Source organism: Pseudophryne corroboree, chromosome 8 (genome assembly GCF_028390025.1).
Source record: "Pseudophryne corroboree isolate aPseCor3 chromosome 8, aPseCor3.hap2, whole genome shotgun sequence".
Taxonomy (NCBI): domain Eukaryota; kingdom Metazoa; phylum Chordata; class Amphibia; order Anura; family Myobatrachidae; genus Pseudophryne; species Pseudophryne corroboree.
This window is the reverse complement of record NC_086451.1, coordinates 7,820,635-7,842,921: the sequence shown is the minus strand read 5'-3', so window position 1 is coordinate 7,842,921 and position 22,287 is coordinate 7,820,635. Positions and strand designations below refer to the sequence as shown.

The 22,287-nt window shown below is 50.9% G+C and overlaps 2 protein-coding genes across 2 annotated transcripts in view; one reads left to right on the top strand and one right to left on the bottom strand.

The window, feature by feature from the left end:
• LOC134948090 (uncharacterized) overlaps nt 1–548 on the top strand; it is a 24,158-nt gene extending 23,610 nt beyond the window's left edge. Inside the window, exon 7 of the transcript XR_010182905.1 lies at nt 467–548. The gene's annotated coding sequence lies outside the window, so the exon portion shown is untranslated. The remainder of the gene's footprint in view (nt 1–466) is intronic.
• Nucleotides 1–22,287, bottom strand: part of NELFB (negative elongation factor complex member B) — a 25,791-nt gene extending 3,504 nt beyond the window's left edge. Inside the window, exons 1-11 of the mRNA XM_063935861.1 lie at nt 22,041–22,287; nt 20,254–20,417; nt 18,076–18,175; nt 17,774–18,004; nt 17,383–17,568; nt 16,928–17,040; nt 10,544–10,646; nt 4,144–4,239; nt 1,339–1,481; nt 846–952; nt 595–736 (exon numbers count right to left, since the gene is read on the bottom strand). Of these exons, the coding sequence (XP_063791931.1) occupies nt 595–736; nt 846–952; nt 1,339–1,481; nt 4,144–4,239; nt 10,544–10,646; nt 16,928–17,040; nt 17,383–17,568; nt 17,774–18,004; nt 18,076–18,175; nt 20,254–20,417; nt 22,041–22,154 (1,499 nt within the window). The 5' untranslated portion in view covers nt 22,155–22,287. The remainder of the gene's footprint in view (nt 1–594; nt 737–845; nt 953–1,338; nt 1,482–4,143; nt 4,240–10,543; nt 10,647–16,927; nt 17,041–17,382; nt 17,569–17,773; nt 18,005–18,075; nt 18,176–20,253; nt 20,418–22,040) is intronic.

The window sequence follows — 22,287 nt, the reverse complement described above, 5'->3', positions numbered from 1 at the left end:
ACGGATCGGGCAGTGTGTTGAGCATACACACTGCCCGATCCGTCGGGGACTGACGACATGAACTGGGCGGGCGTGTACACACGCCTGCCCAGTTCAGCTGTCAATCACCGCTGGCCGCCGCAGCATGTGTACGGGCAGTCGGCCGACCGCCCCTTACACACACAGCGACGCGCCAATATATCGGTAGATATATTGGCCGTCGGCTGTGCTGCGGGGCCGGCGCGATACGTCTGTGAACGACAGAGTTCACAGACGTATCGGCCGTACACACTGGCTGACGGACCCGCGATATATCGGCCGCTCAAGAGAATGGCTGATATATTGGCCAGTGTGTACGGGCCTTCAGACTACAATCTACAGACTGAGACCACAACAGTACAGCCCAGAGATTCTTATACGGAATGTTGTCAACAGAATGAACTCTCATATTTGGCCAATAACGTAACAGTCATTCTCCTCTTTGCAGTGGCCTAGAACGGGAGGTGAACCCGGTTTCCCCAGTACTACGGCAGCGCAGAGGAACACTGTCGGGGAGGACGCTGTATGGGGAAACGCACACATAGGAGATTCACAGATCACAGAAGAGGAGCCTACTTGGTGCAGGCTGTAAGGAAGAAGCCCTCGAAGATGTGGCTGCAGAATTCCTCTGATCCAAACTCCTCGGACAGCAGCGTCAGGTTACCGGTGAAGAGGTGCAGGAAGATGTCTGTAAACGCCGTGTCATTGTACGTCTCCTCTTAAAAAAGAAATGAAAAAGTTTAATGGAAGCAGCAATTTCTCTGTTTCCCATACTACAGTATACACTTGTTTATATACACATTCCTCCCATCCTCAGCGTCACTTACTGATTGCAGGCAGCAGGCGGAGGAGAGAGTTCCGGTTCCTCTGCTTGGTGATGTGCAGCAGGTAATACAGTCCCACCTCACAGGCAATCCTGTTCTCATGCAAAAACCTGTCATTGAGACAACAATGTACAAGGGATCTTATACATCGGAGATAACCGCCTGCACTCCAGCCCCCTGCAGCACGACGCACTACGTATGTGATAACGGGCGCTGGGACAGAACACCAGTATATCGAATCAAGAGCTCGTGGTGTCTGTACAGGTCCATCACCTTGCATTATACTAAACATTTACCGTTATCAGCTCCTATTGGGATATAGGGTTTACGTGTAACTACACATTATGGTTATTGGAGAAATTGCATTAAACCCTCCCCCCAAAATGCACACCCACACAATAGGCTTGAGGGTGCGATGTGTCCTTTCCTATTATTAACGCGTCCTGCTTTCATACACTAAGTCCCCGTCACTGTGACCCATCCCCAGTCCACGCACTTGGTGAAGACGTCCGGTAGGGTGCTGGGGTATGTGACGGGAACCTTCTCCTCTGTTGGTAACTTGTGTTCCACATTAAACGTGTAGTCGTCGACCACTAGCGACATCAGCAGAGGGAGGAATTTGGTGATCAGCTCGGAGTCCTGCAGAATAGAAACCAGTTACTAAGTGCCCGTGTCATCTACCATAGAGGTGGTTACAGGATAAGGAGGAGGTGCCCGTGTAATCTACCATAGAGGTGGTTACAGGATAAGGAGGAGGTGCCCGTGTCATCTACCATAGAGGTGGTTACAGGATAAGGAGGAGGTGCCCGTGTCATCTACCATAGAGGTGGTTACAGGATAAGGAGGAGGTGCCCGTGTCATCTACCATAGAGGTGGTTACAGGATAAGGAGGAGGTGCCCGTGTCATCTACCATAGAGGTGGTTACAGGATAAGGAGGAGGTGCCCCTGTCATCTACCATAGAGGTGGTTACAGGATAAGGAGGAGGTGCCCGTGTCATCTACCATAGAGGTGGTTACAGGATAAGGAGGAGGTGCCCATGTCATCTACCATAGAGGTGGTTACAGGATAAGGAGGAGGTGCCAGTGTAATCTACCATAGAGGTGGTTACAGGATAAGTAGGAGGTGCCCGTGTCATCTACCATAGAGGTGGTTGCAGGATAAGGAGGAGGTGCCCGTGTAATCTACCATAGAGGTGGTTGCAGGAGAAGGAGGAGGTGCCCGTGTAATCTACCATAGAGGTGGTTACAGGAGAAGGAGGAGGTGCCAGTGTAATCTACCATAGAGGTGGTTACAGGATAAGGAGGAGGTGCCCGTGTCATCTACCATAGAGGTGGTTACAGGATAAGGAGGAGGTGCCCGTGTCATCTACCATAGAGGTGGTTACAGGATAAGGAGGAGGTGCCCGTGTCATCTACCATAGAGGTGGTTACAGGATAAGGAGGAGGTGCCTGTGTCATCTACCATAGAGGTGGTTACAGGATAAGGAGGAGGTGCCCGTGTCATCTACCATAGAGGTGGTTACAGGATAAGGAGGAGGTGCCCCTGTCATCTACCATAGAGGTGGTTATAGGATAAGGAGGAGGTGCCAGTGTAATCTACCATAGAGGTGGTTACAGGATAAGGAGGAGGTGCCAGTGTAATCTACCATAGAGGTGGTTACAGGATAAGGAGGAGGTGCCCGTGTCATCTACCATAGAGGTGGTTACAGGATAAGGAGGAGGTGCCCGTGTAATCTACCATAGAGGTGGTTGCAGGATAAGGAGGAGGTGCCCGTGTAATCTACCATAGAGGTGGTTGCAGGAGAAGGAGGAGGTGCCCATGTAATCTACCATAGAGGTGGTTACAGGAGAAGGAGGAGGTGCCAGTGTAATCTACCATAGAGGTGGTTACAGGAGAAGGAGGAGGTGCCAGTGTAATCTACCATAGAGGTGGTTACAGGATAAGGAGGAGGTGCCCGTGTAATCTACCATAGAGGTGGTTACAGGATAAGGAGGCGGTGCCCGCGTAATCTACCATAGAGGTGGTTGCAGGAGAAGGAGGAGGTGCCCATGTAATCTACCATAGAGGTGGTTACAGGAGAAGGAGGAGGTGCCAGTGTAATCTACCATAGAGGTGGTTACAGGAGAAGGAGGAGGTGCCAGTGTAATCTACCATAGAGGTGGTTACAGGATAAGGAGGAGGTGCCCGTGTAATCTACCATAGAGGTGGTTACAGGATAAGGAGGCGGTGCCCGCGTAATCTACCATAGAGGTGGTTACAGGATAAGGAGGAGGTGCCCGTGTAATCTACCATAGAGGTGGTTACAGCAGTGGTTCCCAAACTTTTTTGAATCATGGCACCCTAGAGTATCAGAATTTTTTTCACGGCACCCCTAAGCCAATAGTTTCTTATTGAAAAATTTAGAAATAAATATTAAATTAAGTAAATTGTCTTTATATGTCATCCTTAGGGTACCTTATGTGGTGAGGGACAAGATTTGCTTCTGATTGTCAATATATTTTATGATTGGCAGCTTGTCAATATATTTTATGATTGGCAGCCATTAACACTGGTTTTGCTTTTTACATTGACCATGCAGAATTTGAATTGGTTCTGGACGACCAACCCAAGGCACCCCTCCAAGTGTCCCGAGGCACCCCAGGGTGCCACGGCACACAGTTTGGGAACCACTGGGTTACAGGATAAGGAGGCGGTGCCAGTGTAATCTACCATAGAGGTGGTTACAGGATAAGGAGGCGGTGCCCGCGTAATCTACCATAGAGGTGGTTACAGGATAAGGAGGAGGTGCCCGTGTAATCTACCATAGAGGTGGTTACAGGATAAGGAGGCGGTGCCCGCGTAATCTACCATAGAGGTGGTTGCAGGAGAAGGAGGAGGTGCCCATGTAATCTACCATAGAGGTGGTTACAGGAGAAGGAGCCAGTGTAATCTACCATAGAGGTGGTTACAGGATAAGGAGGAGGTGCCCGTGTAATCTACCATAGAGGTGGTTACAGGATAAGGAGGCGGTGCCAGTGTAATCTACCATAGAGGTGGTTACAGGATAAGGAGGCGGTGCCCGCGTAATCTACCATAGAGGTGGTTACAGGATAAGGAGGCGGTGCCAGTGTAATCTACCATAGAGGTGGTTACAGGATAAGGAGGCGGTGCCAGTGTAATCTACCATAGAGGTGGTTACAGGAGAAGGAGGAGGTAACATGACGTGTAATAACCAGTGTTACATTAGCAACATGCGTTTAGCTCATAAAATATTATTACTGGCAACACACGCCTCCTGCGCCCGGTACCTGCGCACTCACCAGCTTGGGTTCTTTGAACACTTGACTGTCTATCATGTCCCAAGCACCATGTCCCAGGGAAAGCATCCTGAGCAGCAGGAGGAGCTCTGGGCTGTCCTGTGGGAGAACACCATCGTGCAGAATAAGAGGACATTACATAGAAAACATCACTTACAGAAAGAAGAATATATTGAATAATGACAAAAATAAGAATTTACTTACCGATAATTCTATTTCTCGGAGTCCGTAGTGGATGCTGGGGTTCCTGAAAGGACCATGGGGAATAGCGGCTCCGCAGGAGACAGGGCACAAAAGTAAAGCTTTTCCGATCAGGTGGTGTGCACTGGCTCCTCCCCCTATGACCCTCCTCCAGACTCCAGTTAGGTACTGTGCCCGGACGAGCGTACATAATAAGGGAGGATTTTGAATCCCGGGTAAGACTCATACCAGCCACACCAATCACACCGTATAACTTGTGATCTAAACCCAGTTAACAGTATGATAACAAAAGGAGCCTCTGAAAGACGGCTTCCTACAACAATAACCCGAATTAGTTAACAATAACTATGTACAAGTATTGCAGATAATCCGCACTTGGGATGGGCGCCCAGCATCCACTACGGACTCCGAGAAATAGAATTATCGGTAAGTAAATTCTTATTTTCTCTATCGTCCTAGTGGATGCTGGGGTTCCTGAAAGGACCATGGGGATTATACCAAAGCTCCCAAACGGGCGGGAGAGTGCGGATGACTCTGCAGCACCGAATGAGAGAACTCCAGGTCCTCTTTTTGCCAGGGTATCAAATTTGTAGAATTTTACAAACGTGTTCTCCCCCGACCACGTAGCTGCTCGGCAGAGTTGTAATGCCGAGACCCCTCGGGCAGCCGCCCAAGATGAGCCCACCTTCCTTGTGGAATGGGCATTTACATATTTTTTGCTGTGGCAAGCCTGCCACAGAATGTGCAAGCTGAATTGTACTACAAATCCAACGAGCAATAGTCTGCTTAGAAGCAGGAGCACCCAGCTTGTTGGGTGCATACAGGATAAACAGCAAGTCAGATTTCCTGACTCCAGCCGACCTGGAAACTATATTTTCAGGGCCCTGACAACATCCAGCAACTTGGAGTCCTCCAAGTCCCTAGTAGCCGCAGGTACCACAATAAGCTGGTTCAGGTGAAACGCTGACACCACCTTAGGGAGAAACTGGGGACGAGTCCACAGCTTTGCTCTGTCCGAATGGACAATCAGATATGGCTTTGTGAGATAAAGCCGCCAATTCTGACACTCGCCTGGCCGAGGCCAGGACCAACAGCATGGTCGCTTTCCATGTGAGATATATCAAATCCACAGATTTGAGTTGTTTAAACCAATGTGATTTTAGGAATCCCAAACTACGTTGAGATCGCCCAGTGCCACTGGAGACATCAAAAGGGGGTTGTATATGCAGTACTCCCTTAACAACTTCTGGACTTCAGGAACTGAAGCCAATTTCTTTCTGGAAGAAAATCGACCGGTCGAAATTTGAACCTTAATGGACCCCAATTTGAGACCCATATACACTCCTGTTTGCAGGAAATGTAGGAATTAACCTAGTTGAAATTCTTCCGTGGAGCCTTCCTGGCCTCACACCATGGAACACATTTTCACCTAAGCAGTGATAATGTTGTGCGGTCACCTCCTTCCTGGCTCTGACCAGGGTAGGGATGACCTCTTCCGGAATGCCTTTTTCCCTTAGGATCCGGCGTTCACCCGTCAACGCGGCTGCGGTAAGTCATGGAACAGACATGATTCTTGCTGAATCAAGATCCTTTCTAGTATCTCTTGAAGTTCCGGGTACCAAGTTCTTCTTGGCCAAACCGGAGCCACGAGTATAGTTCTTACTCCTCTCCTTCCTATCATTCTCCATACACTGGGTATGAAAGGCAGAGGAGGGAACACATACACCGACTGGTACACCCACGGTGTTACCAGAGCGTCCCAGCTATTGCCTGAGGGTCTCTAGACCTGGCGCTTCATGTGGGACGCCATCATAACCACCTTTGGTCTTTCCCAACGGTTTACAAACATGTGGAAACTTCCAGATGAAGTTCCCACTTTTCCGGGTGGAATTCATTCATGCTGAGGAAATCTTCCTAGTTGTCCACTCCCGGAATGAACACTGCTGACAGTGTTATCACATGATTTTTCGCCCAGCGAAGAATCCTTGCCGTCATTGCCCTCCTGCTTCTTGTGCCGCCCCGTCTGTTTACGTGGGCGACTGCCATGATGATGTCCTACTGGATCAGCACCGGTTGACTTTGAAGCAGAGGTCTTCCTAGGCTCAGAGCATCGTCAATTGCCCTTAGCTCCAGTATATTCATGTGGAGAGAAATCTCCAGACTTGACCACACTTCCTTGGAAATTTCTTCCCTGTGTGACTGTTCCCCAGCCTCTCAGACTGGCATCCGTGGTCACCAGAACACAGTCCTGAATGCTGAATGTGCTGCCCTCTAGAAGATGAGCACTCTGCAGCCCCCACAGAAGAGACACCCTTGTCCTTGGAGACAGGGTTATCCGCTGATGCATCTGAAGATGCGATCCGGACCATTCGTCCCGCAAATCCCCCTGAAAAGTTTTGCGTGAGATCTGCCGAATGGAATCGCTTCGTAAGAAGCCACCATTTTTCCCAGGACTCCTGTGCATTGATGATGCACTGATACTTGGCCTGGTTTTAGGAGGTTTCTGACTAGGTCGGATAACTCCCTGGCTTTCCCCTCCAGGAGAAATACCTCTTTCTGGACTATGCCCAGAATCATTCCTAGGAACAGCAGACGTATCATCGGAAAACAGCTGCGATTTTTGGAATATTTAGAATCCACTCGTGCTGTCGTAGAACTACTTTAGATAGTTCTTTTCCGACCTCCAACTGTTCTCTGGAAACTTGCCCCTTTCAGGATATCGTCCAAGTAAGGGATAATTAAGATGCCTTTCTTCTTTTAAGAATCATCTTTTCGGCCATTACCTTGGTAAAGGCCCGGGGTGCCGTGGATAATTCAACGGCAGCGTCTGAAACTGATATGGACAGTTCTGTATCACGAACCAGAGGTACCCTTGTTGAGAAGGGCAAATTTGGACATGGAGGTAATCCTTGATGTCCAGGGACACCATATAGTCCCCTTTTTTCCGGTTCTCTATCACTGCTCTGAGTGACTCCATCTTGATTTGAACCTTTTTATGTAAGTGTTCAAAGATTTCAGATTTAGACTATGTCTCACCAAGCCGTCTGGCTTCAGTACCACAATATAGTGTGGAAGACTAATACCCTTTTCCTTGTTGTAGGAGGGGTACTTTGATTATCACCTGCTGGAAATACAGCTTGTGAATTTTTTTCCCAATACTGCCTCCCTGTCGGAGGGAGCCGTTGGTAAAGCAGGCTTCAGGAACCTGCGAGGAAAAAATGTCTCGACTCTCCAATCTGTACCCCTGGGATAATACTTGTACGATCTAGGGGTCAACTTGCGAGTGATCCCACTGCGCGCTGAGACTCTTGAGACTAACCCCCCACCTCACCTGAGTCCGCTTGCACGGCCCCAGCGTCACGCTGAGGACTTGGCAGACGCGGTGGAGGGCTTCTTTTCCTAGGAAGGGGCTGCCTGCTGCAGTCTACTTCCCTTTCCTCTATGTCTGGGCAGATATGACTGGCCTTTTGCCCGCTTGCCCACATGGGAAACGGAAGGATTGAGGCTGAAAAGACGGTGTCTTTTTCTGCTGAGATGTAACTTGGGGTAAAAAGGTTGGATTTCCCAGCTGTAGCCGTGGCCCCCAGGTCCGATGGACCGACCCCAAATAACTCCTTCCCTTTATACGGCAATACTTCCATGTGCCGTATGGGATCTGTATCACCTGACCACTGTCGTGTCCATGACATCTTCTGGGAGATATGGACAACGCACTTATCTTGATGCCAGAGTGCAAATATCCCTCTGTGCATCTCGCATACATATATATAGAATGCATCCTATTAAATGCTCTATATCAATAAAATATTTTTAGTCAGGGAATTCGACCAAGCCAACCCAGCACTGCATCTCCAGGCTGATGGCGATCGCTGGTCGCAGTATAACCACCGTATGTGTGTATATACTTTTTAGGATATTTTTTTCAGCTGCCTATCAGCTGGCTCCTTGAGGGCGGCCGTATCTGGAGACGGTAACGCCAGTTGATAAGCGTGTGAGCGCCTTATCCACCCTAAGGGGTGTTTCCCAACGCGCCCTAACTTCTGGCGGGAAAGGGTATAACGCCAATATTTGCTATCGGGGTAAACCCACGCATCATCACACACTTCATTTTATTTTATCTGATTCAGGAAAAACTACAGGTAGTTTTTTCACTCCCACATAATACCCTTTTTTGTGGTACTTGTAGTATCAGAAATATGTAACACCTCCTTCATTGCCCTTAACGTGTGGCCCTAATGAGGAATACGTTTGTTTATTCACCGTCGACACTGGATTCAGTGTCCGTGTCTGTGTCTGTGTCGACCGACTGAGGTAAATGGGCGTTTTTTAAAAAACCCCTGACGGTGTTTCTGAGACGCCTGGACCGGTACTAATTGTTTGTCGGCCGTCTCATGTCGTCAACCGACCTTGCAGCGTGTTGACATTTTCACGTAATTCCCTAAATAAGCCATCCATTCCGGTGTCGACTCCCTAGAGAGTGACATCACCATTACAGGCAATTTCTCCGCCTCCTCCAACATCGTCCTCATACATGTCGACACACACGTACCGACACACAGCACACACACCTGGAATGCTCTGACAGAGGACAGGACCCCACTAGCCCTTTGGAGAGACAGAGGGAGAGTTTGCCAGCACACACCAAAAAACGCTATAATTACATAGGGACAACCTTATATAAGTGTTTCTCCCTAATAGCATCTTTATATATATATTTATATCGCCAATTAGTGCCCCCCTCTCTGTTTAAACCCTGTTTCTGTAGTGCAGTGCAGGGGAGAGCCTGGGAGCCTTCTCTCCAGCCTTTCTGTGAGAGAAAAAATGGCGCTGTGTGCTGAGGAGATAGGCCCCGCCCCTTTTCCGGCGGGCTCGTCTCCCGCTCTTTAGTGAAGTTTGGCAGGGGTTAAATATCTCCATATAGCCTCTGGGGGCTATATGTGAGGTATTTTTAGCCAGTATATAGGTTTACATTTGCCTCCCAGGGCGCCCCCCCCCAGCGCCCTGCACCCTCAGTGACAGCGTGTGAAGTGTGCTGAGAGGAAAATGGCGCACAGCTGCAGTGCTGTGCGCTACCTTTAGAAGACTGTCAGAGTCTTCAGCCGCCGATTCTGGACCTCTTCTAACTTCAGCATCTGCAAGGGGGCCGGCGGCGCGGCTCCGGTGACCATCCAGGCTGTACCTGTGATCGTCCCTCTGGAGCTGATGTCCAGTAGCCAAGAAGCCAATCCATCCTGCACGCAGGTGAGTTCACTTCTTCTCCCCTCAGTCCCTCGTTGCAGTGATCCTGTTGCCAGCAGGACTCACTGTAAAATAAAAAACCTAAGCTAAACTTTCTCTAAGCAGCTCTTTAGGAGAGCCACCTAGAATTGCACCCTTCTCGGCCGGGCACAAAAATCTAACTGGAGTCTGGAGGAGGGTCATAGGGGGAGGAGCCAGTGCACACCACCTGATCGGAAAAGCTTTACTTTTGTGCCCTGTCTCCTGCGGAGCCGCTATTCCCCATGGTCCTTTCAGGAACCCCAGCATCCACTAGGACGATAGAGAAATATAAAATCAATTTTCACCTCTGGATTTATCCCTACAGAGAATACTGTGCAATGGTGCCACCTGCTGGGTACAGGCGGTTACTACACACAATACAGCATAAGTGGTACGGTATAAGATTAGTCAGAATTCAGCTTTTCCACTGAAGATAAAATTGCTGATTTAAATTGAGTTTAAATAATTTGTATATTTAAGAGAAACATCATTAAAGGGGCATCCAGCTAAATGATGCAGTGAGAACCGTCTCAGTGGTACAGAATTCAGCTCCACCCACTTCTTTAATATAACGCCACAGCATCAGATGACGAAGAGTGAGGATGAGGTGGTGAGAGCTGGCTGGCGACATCAGCCAGATAATGTCTTTGGTGCTGAAGGACTGTGTCCGTCCTGAGCTTTAGGTTACAGTTTTTGTGTAGAGGCGCCAAACGCTGAACAGCAACAGCCGGCACTTGGATTGAGACAATTGTTGGCCACAAGCTCATGAGAAATCCACAGTGCAGCCGACAGCTCCACAAGCTGCAGCTTCATAGATAACTAAATACTATTATAGTCCTAGCAGTTTGATATATGATGTATTCAGTATGAATTGTGCCCAAAACATGGCTTACTCCACAATTAAAATCAATCTATTCCCACCTAATGTGCCCCCCTTACCCACCCGTGGGAGGGATTCCTGGCTGATCAGCTCCTGCAGGTTGCGGATGGTGCTTACAGCTAACGTGTTGATGGCGAATGGGTCGCACAGGATCATAGACAAGTCCCTGCGATACACAAAGCAGCGGCAAGTTACATAATGTGTATATAGAGAGGCAGGGTTACTATCCATTAGGCATGCGTCAGTAACCTTACAGCGCCACACAACACGTGCACAGTATAAGGAGAGACATAACGAGTTTTATGGTAAGAACTTACCTTTGTTAAAACTGTTTCTGCGAGGTACACTGGGCTCCACAAGGATAGACATAGGGGGTGTAGAGTAGGATCTTGATCCGAGGCACCAACAGGCTGAAAAGCTTTGACTGTTCCCAGAATGCACAGCCCCGCCTCCTCTATATCCCCGCCTCCCAGCACAGGAGCTCAGTTTTTAGTTAACCAGCCCAATGCAGTAGCAGGAAAAGAGACGACAACGGTTAGTAGCCACAACACTGCATACTCACGACAGGAGAAGCGTCAGCGGCTAATGCCATACCGACCCAAAGAAGCTAAGAGCGTCAGGGTGGGCGCCTTGTGGAGCCCAGTGTACCTCGCAGAAAGAGATTTAACAACGGTAAGTTCTTACCATAAAACTCGTTTTCTGCTGCGGGGTACACTGGGCTCCACAAGGAATTACATTGGGGATGTCCTAAAGCAGTTCCTTATGGGAGGGGATGCACTGTAGCGGGCACAAGAACCCGGCGTCCAAAGGAAGCATCCTGGAAAGCGGCAGTATCGAAGGCATAGAACCTTATGAACATGTTCACAGAGGACCACGTAGCCGCCTTGCACAATTGTTCAAGGGTCGCACCACGGCGGGCCGCCCAAGGAGGTCCAACAGACCGAGCAGAATGGGCCGTAATGTGAGCCGGAGCTGAGAGACCAGCCTTCACATAAGCATGTGCAATCACCATTCTAATCCATCTGGCCAGAGTCTGCTTGTGAGCAGGCCAGCCCCGTTTGTGAAATCCAAACAGCACAAAGACAGAATCAGATTTTCTAATCAAAGCAGTTCTCTTCACATAGATACGGAGAGCCCGTACCACATCCAAAGACCGCTCTTTGGGATACAGATCAGGAGAAACAAGTGCCGGAACCACAATCTCCTGGTTAAGGTGGAACGAAGAAACCACCTTAGGTAAATATCCGGGACGTGTCCTAAGAACCGCCCGGTCACGGTGAAATATCAGATATGGGGAACTACAAGACAAGGCACCCAAATCCAACACTCTTCTAGCTGAGGCAATAGCCAGCAGAAGCACCACCTTAAGGGAAAGCCACTTAAGATCAGCTGAACCAAGAGGTTCAAACGGAGACTCTTGCAACGCCTCCAAAACCACCGACAAGTCCCAAGGAGCCACAGGCGGGACATAGGGAGGTTGGATACGCAACACACCCTGAGTAAAGGTATGCACATCAGGTAAGGTCGCAATTTTTCTCTGAAACCACACTGACAAGGCAGATATTTGAACCTTAAGGGAGGCCAGACGCAGGCCTAAATCTAGGCCCTGCTGAAGAAAAGCCAACTGCTTGGCTATACTAAACTTGGAAGTGTCATAATCGTTAGATGCGCACCAAACAAAGTAAGAATGCCAGACCCTATAGTAAATCCGAGCCGAAGCCGGTTTCCGGGCCCGCAACATAGTTTGAATGACCGCCTCAGAAAACCCTTTAGCCCTCAAGACGGAAGCTTCAAGAGCCACGCTGTCAAAGACAGCCGGGCTAGGTCCTGGTAGACACAGGGGCCCTGAACGAGGAGGTCTGGGCATTGTGGATGTAGAAGTGGACGCTCTGACGATAGGCCTTGCAGGTCTGAGAACCAGTGCCCTCTGGGCCACGCTGGAGCTATGAGAAGCAGATTTCCTTTTTCTTGCTTGAACTTCCGAATTACCCTGGGCAGGAGTGACACCGGAGGGAACACGTACGGCAGCCGAAACCTCCACGGCACCACCAGCGCATCCACAAATGCTGCTTGAGGATCCCTTGTCCTTGCTCCGAAGCCCGGAACCTTGTGATTGTGTCGAGACGCCATCAGATCTACGTCTGGAAGGCCCCACCTTTCCACTAGGAGTTGAAACACTTCTGGATGGAGGCCCCACTCGCCGGCATGTACGTCCTGACGACTGAGAAAGTCCCCTTCCCAATTCAGGACTCCCGGAATGAAGATTGCCGATATATGGCGTTCCACCCAATGTAGAATCCGTGAGACTTCCTTCATTGCCAAACGGCTTTGAGTGCCGCCTTGAAGATTTATGTAAGCCACTGTGGTGGCGTTGTCCGACTGTACTTGAACAGGACAGTTATGAATTAAATGCTGGGCCAGGTTCAACGCATTGAAGACAGCCCGCAATTCCAGAATGTTGATCGAGAGGAGGAACTCCTCCTTGGTCCACCGACCCTGAAGGGAGTGTTGCTCCAGCACCGCGCCCCAACCTCTTAGACTGGCATCTGTCATCAACAGGACCCAGTTGGATATCCAGAAGGGACGGCCCCTGCACAATTGTCGGTCCTGGAGCCACCAGAGCAGCGACAGATGGACCTCCGGAGTCAATGAGATCATGTGAGACCTGATCCGGTGAGGCAGGCCGTCCCACTTGGCTAGAATCAGCCTCTGGAGGGGACGAGAATGGAATTGAGCATACTCCACCATGTCGAATGCTGACACCATGAGGCCCAGCACCTGCATAGCCGAATGTATCGACACTTGCGGACGAGAAAGAAAGCAACGAATCCTGTCCTGAAGCTTCAGGACTTTCTCCTGAGACAAGAACAACCTCTGGTTGTGAGTGTCCAATAGCGCTCCCAGGTGCACCATGCTCTGAGCAGGGACCAGAGAGGATTTATTCCAGTTGATGAGCCACCCGTGGGCTTGTAGAAACTTGACAGTCATATCCAGATGACGTAGGAGAAGTTCTGGGGAATTTGCCAGGATTAACAAGTCGTCCAGATACGGCAGTATCCTGACCCCTTGACGGCGTAGTACCACCGTCATCACCGCCATAACTTTGGTGAAGACTCGCGGAGCCGTAGTTAAACCAAAAGATAACGCCCGAAACTGGTAATGGAGGTTGCCAATCGCAAACCTCAGGTATTGCTGATGTGACGCTGCTATAGGAATATGCAGGTAAGCATCCTGTATGTCCAGGTAGACCATGTAGTCCCCAGGTTCCAAGGCTAGAACTATAGAACGAAGGGTTTCCATACGGAACTTGGAAACTTTCACAAACCTGTTCAATGCTTTGAGGTTGAGAATGGGCCAGGAAGACCCATTCGGTTTCGGGACTAGAAACAGCGGAGAATAGTACCCCCGGCCCCTCTGCGCAAGAGGCACCTGTACTATGACTCCTGTATCCAGGAGGGTCTGTACCACCGAATGTAGAGTGTTTGCCTTTGTCTGGTCCAACAAGACGTCTATCCGTCAAAATCGTTGAGGGGGTCGGTTTTTGAAGGCTATGGCGTAACCTCGAGTGACGACTTCCCGTACCCAGGCATCTGAAGTGGTCTTCAACCATTCCTGGGTATACCCTAGAAGCCAGCCCCCCACCCAGGGATTCCCCAGGGGGAGGCCCGCCCCGTCATGCGGCAGGCTTATCGGTCTTGGAAGCTGGCTGACGAGCCGCCCAGGCTCTTTTGGGCTTTGGAAGTGCGGGCCTGCTTGTTGTACGCCTGACCTTTTGCTTTACCTGAAGGACGAAAGGAAGTACCTTTAGCCTTCGACACAGAAGGAGCGGTACTTGGCAGACAGGCAGTTTTGGCAGTAGCCAAGTCAGCCACAATCTTATTTAAGTCCTCCCCAAACAGAATATCTCCCTTGAAAGGGAGTACCTCCAGGGTTTTTCTAGAGTCCAGATCCACAGACCAGGATCTCAGCCACAATATCCGGCGAGCCAGGACTGATGTAGTAAAGGCCTTGGCTGCTACTATACTGGCATCAGAAGCCGCCTCTTTAATATAGTGAGAAGCTGTGACAATATGTGACAAGCATTGTCTAGCATGGTCAGAAGAGATTTCAGCTTCTAACTCCAAGGCCCATGCTTCAATAGCCTCTGCAGCCCATGTTGCTGCAATAGTGGGCCTTTGTGCAGCACCCGTGAGGGTGAAAATCGCTTTTAGACAATCCTCTACACGTTTATCCGTAGGCTCTTTTAGAGACGTGACGGTAGTGACAGGTAGAGCTGAGGAAACCACCATCCTAGCCACATGCGAGTCTACTGGAGGAGGCGTTTCCCAATTCTTAGACAGCTCTGGTGCGAGGGGATAGCGAGCCAGCATCTTCTTTTGAGGCACAAACTTCGTACCCAGGTTTTCCCAGGGTTCCTGACGTATATCCACTAGGTGGTCAGAGTGAGGTAAAACTTGTTTAATCACCTTCTGACGCTTGAACCTATCTGGGTTCTTAGAAGGGACGGATGGCTCGGGATCATCCATAATCTGTAAAATCAACTTAATAGCCTCCAAAAGATCAGGAACATCCACATGTGAACCACCCTCCCCATTAGCCGTATCTGAGTCAGAATCTGTGAGGTCAGTGTAAGTGCCGTCTTCATCAGATGAGGCGTCAGTGACAGCAGTGGATTGTGAGGAGATAAGAGCTCGCTTAGAGGACCCCTTGGACTTGGGCGAGCGAGGGTCAGACTTTTTAGTAGTCAAGGACTGGTTCAACTTCAATTGAGCAGATAATTTGTCCGCCCACGGCGGGTTAGCTGCAGGGACCACATACGGTTGCACCGGCATAGGGGGTCCCATAGGGGGTGTTCGTTTATTAACTAGTGTATGCAGAAGCGTGGAAAAAGCAGCCCACGGTGGGTCATTATGTACCTCCGTTGCCACAGTCCCACTGGGGGGCAAGGAGCCCCCAGAACCAGAGCCCACAGCTGCTATATTCTCCTCATATGGATCCGTGGCTTCAGCAACACCTGCAGTGTGTTCAGCCCCAGAACCGTTGCCCTCAGAAGCAGACATGATATAACTTGCAGTATCAGGTAACACAGTACAATTGGCAGCAGCACAATACCTCTTACCCAAACCCCTGCGCAGTGTAGTCAGCACCAGCAGAGATATAGGAGAGATATGGTGACTAAAATCACAGAGAAAAATACGTATTAAAGTATATCTTGTGAAAATCATATATAAAAACCTGACGCACCAAGCCCCCTCTGGTTACAGAATATAGGGATAGAAAGTTGAGTGAGAGACACGAAATGGAAACCACTCAGCAAGCTAATGCACACACAAATAGTCACAGTTGTACAATGCAGTGGTTATTACCAACAATAATACTGCACTGGACTAGCTTACACAGCTATACAACAATAGATATAACAGTACACAGTAAGAACTGGATGTATATCACAGGGTAATTGTACTAGGAAACCCTGACTAAATGCACTCTTTCTTAACTAGCACTGTCTAAAAAGGCAGGTAGAATACTTAAGTGTCATGTAAAGGCACAGCGCTGACAACCAGGCGGCTTTACACAGGAGGATTTGCCCAAGCATTCCCAGGAACAGTGAGCTGAGGTATAATGGCGCCGCAGACACTGCCAGGGAGTGAGGGAGAGGCAGATATGCAGCTCCAGGGCGGGAACACTTGCTGGAAATGGCGCCCTGGGGCTGGGGGAGGGGCTCCAGGTCTAAGCCTTATCCCCCTTGCTGGCAAAACCACCGGGTACTGTGGGCTACTGAAAATGGTTTAGAGGTAAAACCTGACCTGCACCCATACCCTGGTGATCTAGTGGGATCGCCTGTACTGCCACAGTGTCCACCGCCAGCGCGCGCGGCCCGCCTCCCACTGACCGCGCTGGATCGCGCGGGACCCACTCACCACCTCTTGAAGCGCGGCCACGCGATCCCGGAGAGCCCCAGCCGTGTGTGTCTAACATGAAGAAAACCGGAGCCTCCGCTGTAGGTACCCGGCAACCAGGGCTCGGGAGTGTACAGCGCCGCTGGGGAGAGATGGAGCTGCAGCCGTGAATGTCTCTGACATTTACCACCGCTGCTGCCCTTGAAGTCTTTACTTTTTCTTTGAAAGATTTTCTTAGGGCTGCCCAGAGCAGCCCCTCTGTTATGTGCCTGCTATCTGCGGCACCAACTACAAAACGGAGCTCCTGTGCAGGGAGGCGGGGTTACAGAGGAGGCGGCGCTATGCATTCTGGGAACAGTCAAAGCTTTTCAGCCTGTTGGTGCCTCGGATCAAGATCCTACTCTACACCCCCTATGTCTATCCTTGTGGAGCCCAGTGTACCCCGCAGCAGAAATACCGGAAGATACATATAAAGTACAGTACTGTGACAGAGTTCCAGTTCCCTGCGCCAATGAGCTTACGGTCAAATTATACGTTGTGTCCTCACCCCAACACCTGTTCCTGACCCTTTTTCACTCCATCGAGAAACCCTTGCAATTCCCGCGCTCTCTTCGCGTCTACAAACTTCTCCCGGATACAGGCGTCTAGGCACCAGGTGAACTGTCACAGAGAAATGATTAGCAGGTGTGTTATTCTCAGTTGTAAGTACTTTAAAAGCAATTATTTACTCCAACTTTAAAGTGGTTGGGAGTAGCTCCGGAGAATTACATATAACAGGCCCCCAAAGACAGCAGACGCTGCCCCGCAGGTAAGTACTAGGTACACTCTATAGAGGGTTTATAGGGTTACATTTGCAAAGCAGATGCTTTGGGTTTACTCTGCATCTAGAACACCTTAATAAAGGGGAAAGAGAGTCATAAAATAAACAATCGCATATAAATATCCTTTGCTTTAACCTCTCCGAGCGCTGTGCAGCTAGCCCAGGGACACGCTGAATGTTACCTTGTGGCAGGGATCCACGGAGCAGATCTCGCTGACATCCAGGTCATGTAAGGACATGAGAAGTTCTGCGCGCAGGGTGCAGTAGTGAACGTTTCGGGTCCTGAGGAAGAGGGTGCGCAGGAACTGCAGGACCATATCATACAGCTTGACGTTCTTCCCGATCATTTGAGTCAGTTTATGCACCACCTTGTCCCGATAAGATAAAGAAGGAGGCAGGATTAGTGCAGAGCAGAGAGCGGAGCACAGAGAAAGAGATGAACAGTCAGAGGACACCGAGCCGACACCTCCTGCAGTTTCTAGTCTCAGCCTGTAGGAGGACCTAGATGTCATCTGATGGTAACCTATGACAAGGCAGCCCTTTCCCAGCATGCACTGCAGCTTCCCCCCTTACCTCCCCCTGGCGCCTGGTTTTGGGGGACAGACTGAAAAAGTTGTGCAGCACAGAGAGATCACTGTTCAGCAGCAGGTTCTCCTTCTCCAGGATGTACTGCTTCAGCAAGGGCGAGACCTCATCGCCGAACAGGGCCTGGTTATCTTGCCAGATCTGCCGCTTTACCTCCACCGCGCAGGCTTTGTACAGCTCCTTATCCGCCATCACCAGCTTCAGCTTCTTCTCAGGCACCTGGCGGAAGCAGAATCATTCAGCAACAGGATGGCCAGAGACGCAGCGGCCAGATGACACAACACACTCACCTTGGGCAGGTGCTTCATCACACACATGACAACCGGCTGGATGGACGGCATCTTAACCAGCGCAAAACACTTTTCTAGCAGCTCTTCCAACTTCTTGTACCTACGTCGGTCAAATAAATGAGCTCAGATACAGATTACTCAACATATACAGTGGCGTCAAACCCAATAACACAGCGCGCTCACTACCGGGTCCAGAGGGCTTTAGGTCTTAAGTGTGCTTCAGTTTTAGATAGTAAGCTCTTCTGGACAAGTCAATCTTTAACTTCTGTTATGATCCCTGTAATGTACCGCACTGTATAAATAGAGGGTAATAATAATGGGGGCTTTGTTATCTTACTGGGTGTCTAGCGTTCATTCTAGCACTCTGCATCTTTCAAAATCTGTGCAGTTCCTCTTTCCTGCCAGGGGTGTCGCTGTCTGCTGTGGTGCTTCTCAGCGCACTCTGATCTGTTACTCAGTGCTGTGATACAGACCTGTGTGTGCTGAGTAGCACCAGAGCAGAGAGCGACACCCCAGGCAGGAAAGAGGAACTGCACAGGATTTGAAAGGTGCAGGGTGCTAGAATGAACACTAGGTGTCTGTGTGTTATACCCCTGTTAGACTGACACAGCCGGGTCCCACCCAGGAATTTGTACACAGGTACTTCCCGGGTGCGACCCGGCTTGAGACCCCTTTCAGACGTGCTTCCCGACCCGGCATATTTCCGGGTTGGTGACGTCACCGCTGACGCTACCGGAGACGGTGCTTGGAGATAATCATCTCCAAGCACCGCCTCCTCCTGTGCAGAGAACGGGTGCCGGGTCACCTTGAGCCGGCTTACCCGTTCACACTGCACGCAACCCAGGTCACAACCTGGGATGAAATGCCGGGACGCTCGACCCTTCCACACTGAGCAAATTCCCGGGTTGATGCGCGTTCATGTTCAATAACCCGGGAAATATTTGTCAGTGTGAAAGGGGTATAAATGAGATTAAAGTGGGTGGAGCCCGATATGTAAATCTAATGACGCATCTTCCAGCCACATGCAATGGGCAAATCATTATCAAACACAACAGATACAGAAAAGTGTTAACATGTCCCTTGTGAAACGCTCGTAACATCGGCCTTCTCCCTGCGCCCATTGTCTGTCTCCGTGACCACAATATGCCAGAACAGACGGGCACAGGCTCTGTGTCGCTGCACTACTGTACCCAGCAATGTGCTGACGGGAGAGGGCTGAAAGAATGATGGTGGTTATCCAGATACTGGAGTCATCCACGCGCAGGTCCACATTAAAGGACCCCTATAGCGGATATGCAGGTTGCGATTGGGACTGTCACATACATACCTGTGCGTGTTACTAGCAGCAATCTGGCATTTAAGATTTTGTAGACTTTTGTGACTTGTAATTTATAGGCTTCCGCCTGCAACCTTTAATGAACTCTTTCTAACCTGCTCTGTGCTTTTAGCCATGTTTGTGTATCATCAGCTATAAATGATTTCTGAGGCACAAAGCTGTTCCGTAGATAGGACTGTGCCCAGTAGATCAGGATAACCAGAAAGATAAAGGTACATACTTAGCAGCAGTTGCAGGACTGTACAGACGCGTCCTCCTTCACTGTTGCTATGTTAAACAGTCCTAGTCACGCCTAGTCGTGAGTGTGTTTGCCAACACAGGGCGTTTTATTTTTGTGCATTTTCCCCCCAAAACGCGCCTTGTTCGCACAGATATATACGAATGAACACGCACAAGACTCTGCTACGTCAGCATTTCATATGCAGATACAGTCACATGTCATCTTAATCAGCAGAGTCTGCTTGTGCATCTTATAATAAAGACACATTTCCGGCAAAAAGAAATAAATGCTGGACGCTAGCAGAGTTGCACGGGAACCGCCGGCTCACTCACGCCAGGCATCTCGCGGTGTATGGCGTACTGAAGCTGGAGGCATGAGAACACATCTGTACGTAAGGCCACCAAGTACATTTATCTGAAGGGGAAACCCATTTAAGTGAATGGAATAGGCCAATGGTAGACAACAACTTATGTTCTGAGGCCGTTAGTAAAATATTCTCCTGAGACCGTAAGAGAACCTCTCCGCTCCTAATACTGAACCGGATGCGCCCCTATACGCTGATCACTACTGAGGTGGGAGGCGCATAGTATGGGCCCAGTATAGAGCTGGACATGAAACCCACCTGTCTTCATCTTTCCCCTCGGCCGCAATGACGGACACTCTGTCCAGTAGCTTCTCTCGTAGCTCATCAAACACAGTCTGGTGGAACTCCAGCCGGGGGATGCTGTGCAGGTCCAGGAACGGCAGCGCTGACTGCAGGGAGGGGAGCAGGACCCCATTCTCTGTCTGCAAATTATACATGAGTATATGGAATTACGCCATAAATGCACCAAGGATCAGACCCACAGATCATTCCCAGTGTGTGACCATTTATATAACAATCTGCCACAATCTCCGGGGGGTAGGGCAGAAGTGTGGGGGTGAAAGGAGTAGATGGCCTGCACGGGCAAGGGGTGACGGGGGCAGAGGGCGCAAGGTAGGGGGGGGGGTGACAGGGGCAGATGGGGGTCAGTACCTGGATCTGCTCTATGGCTCTCAGGAGCTCGGTGCAGTTTGGGGGCAGATGAGTGTCAGGAGCTGTAGGGATGAGAGCGGCAGCGGAGGGGGTCACTAGGGTAGCAGGGGGTGATAGGGGCAGCAGAGGGGGTGACGGGTAGACGGGGGTCAGTACCTGGAACTGCTCTATGGCTTTCAGGGGCTCGGTGTAGTTTGGGGGCAGATGAGGGGGAGGGGGTGACTGGGGCAGTGGGGGTGAGAGGGGGACTGGGGTAGCAGGGGCAGATGGGGGTCAGTACCTGGAACTGCTCTATGGCTCTCAGGGGCTCGGTGCAGTTTGGGGGCAGATGAGTGACAGGGGCAGGTGGGGGTGAGAGGGGAGGGGGTGAGAGGGGAGGGGGTGACAGGGGTAGATGGGGGTCAGTACCTGGAACTGCTCTATGGCTCTCAGGGGCTCGGTGCAGTTTGGGGGCAGATGAGTGACAGGGGCAGGTGGGGGTGAGAGGGGAGGGGGTGACAGGGGTAGATGGGGGTCAGTACCTGGAACTGCTCTATGGCTCTCAGGGGCTCGGTGCAGTTTGGGGGCAGATGAGTGACAGGGGCAGGTGAGAGGGGAGGGGGTGACAGGGGTAGATGGGGGTCAGTACCTGGAACTGCTCTATGGCTCTCAGGGGCTCGGTGCAGTTTGGGGGCAGATGAGTGACAGGGGCAGGAGGGGGTGACAGGGGTAGATGGGGGTCAGTACCTGGAACTGCTCTATGGCTCTCAGGGGCTCGATGCAGTTTGGGGGCAGATGAGTGACAGGGGCAGGTGGGGGTGAGAGGGGAGGGGGTGACAGGGGTAGATGGGGGTCAGTACCTGGAACTGCTCTATGGCTCTCAGGGGCTCGGTGCAGTTTGGGGGCAGATGAGTGACAGGGGCAGGTGGGGGTGAGAGGGGAGGGGGTGACAGGGGTAGATGGGGGTCAGTACCTGGAACTGCTCTATGGCTCTCAGGGGCTCGGTGCAGATGAGTGACAGGGGCAGGTGGGGGTGAGAGGGGAGGGGGTGACAGGGATAGATGGGGGTCAGTACCTGGAACTGCTCTATGGCTTTCAGGGGCTCGGTGTAGTTTGGGGGCAGATCAGGGGAGGGGGTGACTGGGGCAGCAGTGGGGGTGACAGGGGCACTGGGGGTGAGAGGGGGGGCTGGGGTAGCAGTGGCAGTTGGGGGGTGAGTACCTGGAACTGCTCTATGGCTCTCAGGGGCTCGGTGCAGTTTGGGGGCAGATGAGTGGCAGGGGAGGGGGTGACAGGGATAGATGGGGGTCAGTACCTGGAACTGCTCTATGGCTCTCAGGGGCTCGGTGCAGTTTGGGGGCAGATGAGTGACAGGGGCAGCAGAGGGGGTGACAGGGATAGATGGGGGTCAGTACCTGGAACTGCTCTATGGCTTTCAGGGGCTCGGTGCAGTTGGTCAGCGTCTCCTTCAGGTCCTCCCCGTTGGCGATCCCGATCTCCTGCAGCCCTGCGTACATCCTGCAGCTCATACCGGCCGGAGGGCTCCGCACCGACCCCCAGTCTGCAGGGGAGCCCCGGTCCCGGGCTGTGCAGTCAAATTCACTCCACTTCCGGCGGCGCCGCCATACGTCACTTTCGGCGCCGCTACTTGCACGTCACTTC